General features: G+C 57.5%; 1 protein-coding gene across 1 annotated transcript; it reads left to right on the forward strand.

Moving 5' to 3' along the window:
* Window positions 1–1,314: 1,314 nt before the first annotated feature.
* Window positions 1,315–2,496, forward strand: LOC119444303 (uncharacterized). The gene has a single exon (XM_037708722.1). It carries the CDS (start codon window positions 1,315–1,317, stop codon window positions 2,494–2,496), a length of 1,182 nt encoding a protein of 393 aa, XP_037564650.1.
* The last annotated feature ends 481 nt before the right edge of the window (window positions 2,497–2,977 follow it).

Here is a 2,977-nt window from a genome sequence, read left to right on the forward strand (position 1 = left end):
CGTCACCACGTGATCAAGCATGGCAGCGCCCACGGGATCGCCGCGAAAAGGGTCAATATACAGCCACCTGAAGTGAATGCGGCAACTACTTCGACCGACTCTTAACGCTCGCCAAGCGCGTCGCACACTAGAAGCCCCTCCTAATTCTAGGGGATTTCAACGCCCCGCACGCGGCCCGAGGCGACCCAACGGATACCCCCAACGGGCGCAGGGTATGGCCCGCAGCTCAGCAGGCTGGCTTCTCTCTTCTTACAAATCCCACCACCCCTACTCGCACCGCAAACGGTGTCTGCGCAGACACTACTCCCGACCTCACATATACCCACCGCCTACCTCACGCTGGTGGTGTAACACCGGGGAGAATCGGGGTAGTGATCACTACATTTTTGAGATTATCCTACAAGCAGGCCCGGCATGCAGACCCGTTCGTGGTGCTGCCATCACGAAGTGGGACTCGTTCCGCAGTTTTCGAGCAGCCCGAACTCCACACAGCATTTCAGACATAGCTACTTGGTCCGACCAGCTCTAGTGCGACGTCCGCGCCGTGACACGCCCCCTCCCAGAGGACTGCCCTACAGACACGATGGATTCCCATCTCCTGCACCTCTGGAAAGCCAAGGCGGGACTCGAGCGGAGGTGGCAGTTCCAGCGCTGGAATACAACACTCAGACGCCGGTAGACCCAGCTCAACAAGGAGATTGAGGCGCATGCTGCGACTCTCTCTCGTCAAAATTCGGAATCCCTCTTTAACAGGCTGGAGCACAACATGAGCCTGCCCCAGACATGGAACTTATTCCGCTATCTCATTTATTCGACTCAGTCCAAGACACACCAGAAACAGATCATGACGAAGCTCATACACGCATCCGAAGCCTCCCCGCAGGAACTCCTCCAGACGCTTCGTGGTCTACACTTCCCTGCATACCCCCCCGGAGACCACCCCGACTATACAGGCTCCCTCAACGACCTCCTCGACAAACCGATCACAGAGGTAAAAGTCAGGGCAGAGCTTCAGCGCCTGAATCCGTCCTCAGCTCCCGGTCCCGACGGAGTGCACAAGGCACATACGCAACCTCGATTCCCCCTCCATCACAGCCCTAACCGACTACTTCAATGAATGCTGGCTGCGCGGTGCCCTCCCAACCCCAAGTAAAGGACGCTAAGGTACTTTTCATTCCTAAATCAGGCAAACCACTTCTACCCGCTAATCTCCGTCCCATATCCCTTACGTCCTGTGTGGGCAAGCTTAAGGAGCACGTTCTCCAGACCCGGCTGAGCCGGTATCTGGAGAAAACTAACCTCTTTCATTCGTGCATGTTTGGTTTCCGCCCGGGCTTGTCTACCCAGGACGTCTTTCTACAACTCAAACACCACATCCTCGACTCCCCCACGGGTGACACCGAGGCTATCCGTGCTGTAAACCTAACAAAAGCTTGCGACAATGTTACCCACGCAGCCGTTCTAGAAGGCCTCCACTCCCTAGGCGTAGGCCAGCGGATGTACAGCTACATCCGCGGCTTCCTTTCCCAACGCACAGCCACACTCACCCTGGGGGACCACCGGCTTTCCCGTGTCTCACTGGGAGCGCAGGGGACGCCTCAGGGTGCTGTGCTGTCTGCTATCCTCTTTAACATAGCCATTCTCCAACTCCCCAACCAACTCTCCCAAGTCTCCGACATACATTTCAGCTTCTATGCCGATGACATCACGGTCTGGGCCTACCGAGGCAATGATGCCGACATGGAGCACAACCTGCAGTCGGCCTTCAAAATCATCGACTCGTACGTCCACGTGCACGGCCTAGCCTGCTCCCCTTCCAAATCAGAACCTTTCCTCTACCACCCCAGGCCGCACGACCCCGTCAGCCGTCCCATCTCACTCATGCTAGGGAACCATCCCATTCCCCTAGTCTCTAAGATTCGCATCCTGGGCCTCGCCCTTCACTTCCACGGCGCGCACGGCGACACCACCCAAGCTCTCCCGACACAAACCCAACAAGCCACCCGTCTCATTTGGCGCGTGGCACATCTACACGCGGGTTTAAGAGACCGGAACACTCTCCGCCTGACCCAAGCCTACATCACGTGCCGCACGGCGTACGCATTTCCATACCTTCCCCTAAAGCAGGAGTGGGATCACATCAATGCGCTCTTCAGGAGCTGCACGAAGGTCGCCCTCTGCCTATCCCCCAGCACCTCCACTGCCCGGCTCCTGAACCTCGATACCCAAAATACGTTTGAGGAGCTGGCAGAAGCAACCCTAACAGCACAGCTTACTCGCTTGTCGGGTACAGCGACAGGCCGCACTCTACTCTGTCAGCTAGGCATTTCCCTGATCACCCATTCTATTGAGGCGGCGCAGCCCTGCCTCCAGACCTGTATTCCCATCTTGTCATTCCCCCCATCCCGAAGAATATGCACCCCGAGCACGACGGGAAACGCAGGGCAGCCCGCGCCCGAGCCCTATACAAGCAGTACGGCGACAGTTCTGAGGTAGCCTACGTAGACGTGGCAACGTATTCGTCGGGCTCCTGCATGGTCCTCGCCGTCGCTAACAATCAGGCCCGATTACTCGCATCAGGCTCATCATCACAGACTCATCCGAAACTGCAGAGGAGGCAGCCATTGCGCTCGCTCTCATCTCCACCTCTTCCACTAAAATTCTTTCGGACTCAAAGTCCGCCCTATCAAATTTCGGCAAAGGCCTGTTATCCGGTACCACGGCCCGGCTTCTACGCTTCTGGCACCGCACCAACCCCGTAACCCTTATCTGGACCCCCGCACACGCAGGCTTCCCTGGTAACGAGAAGGTCCACTCCCTCGCCCGAGGTTTTACTTTCCGGGCCGGAGTCAGACCCCCTCCGCCAGCCCTGGAGCGTCTGCTTACCTTAAGAGACATCCTTACCCATTACCGAGATACCCGGCGTCTTTACGCACCGCCGGCTCTCTCCCTAATCCTAACCCAAGCCTCCCACTGG

Source organism: Dermacentor silvarum, chromosome 3 (genome assembly GCF_013339745.2).
Source record: "Dermacentor silvarum isolate Dsil-2018 chromosome 3, BIME_Dsil_1.4, whole genome shotgun sequence".
NCBI classification, from domain to species: domain Eukaryota; kingdom Metazoa; phylum Arthropoda; class Arachnida; order Ixodida; family Ixodidae; genus Dermacentor; species Dermacentor silvarum.

Bases quoted from the DNA above. Each gene is read 5' to 3' on its own strand.
- LOC119444303 (XM_037708722.1), top strand. From the start codon at position 1,315: ATGTTTGGTTTCCGCCCGGGCTTGTCTACCCAGGACGTCTTTCTACAA.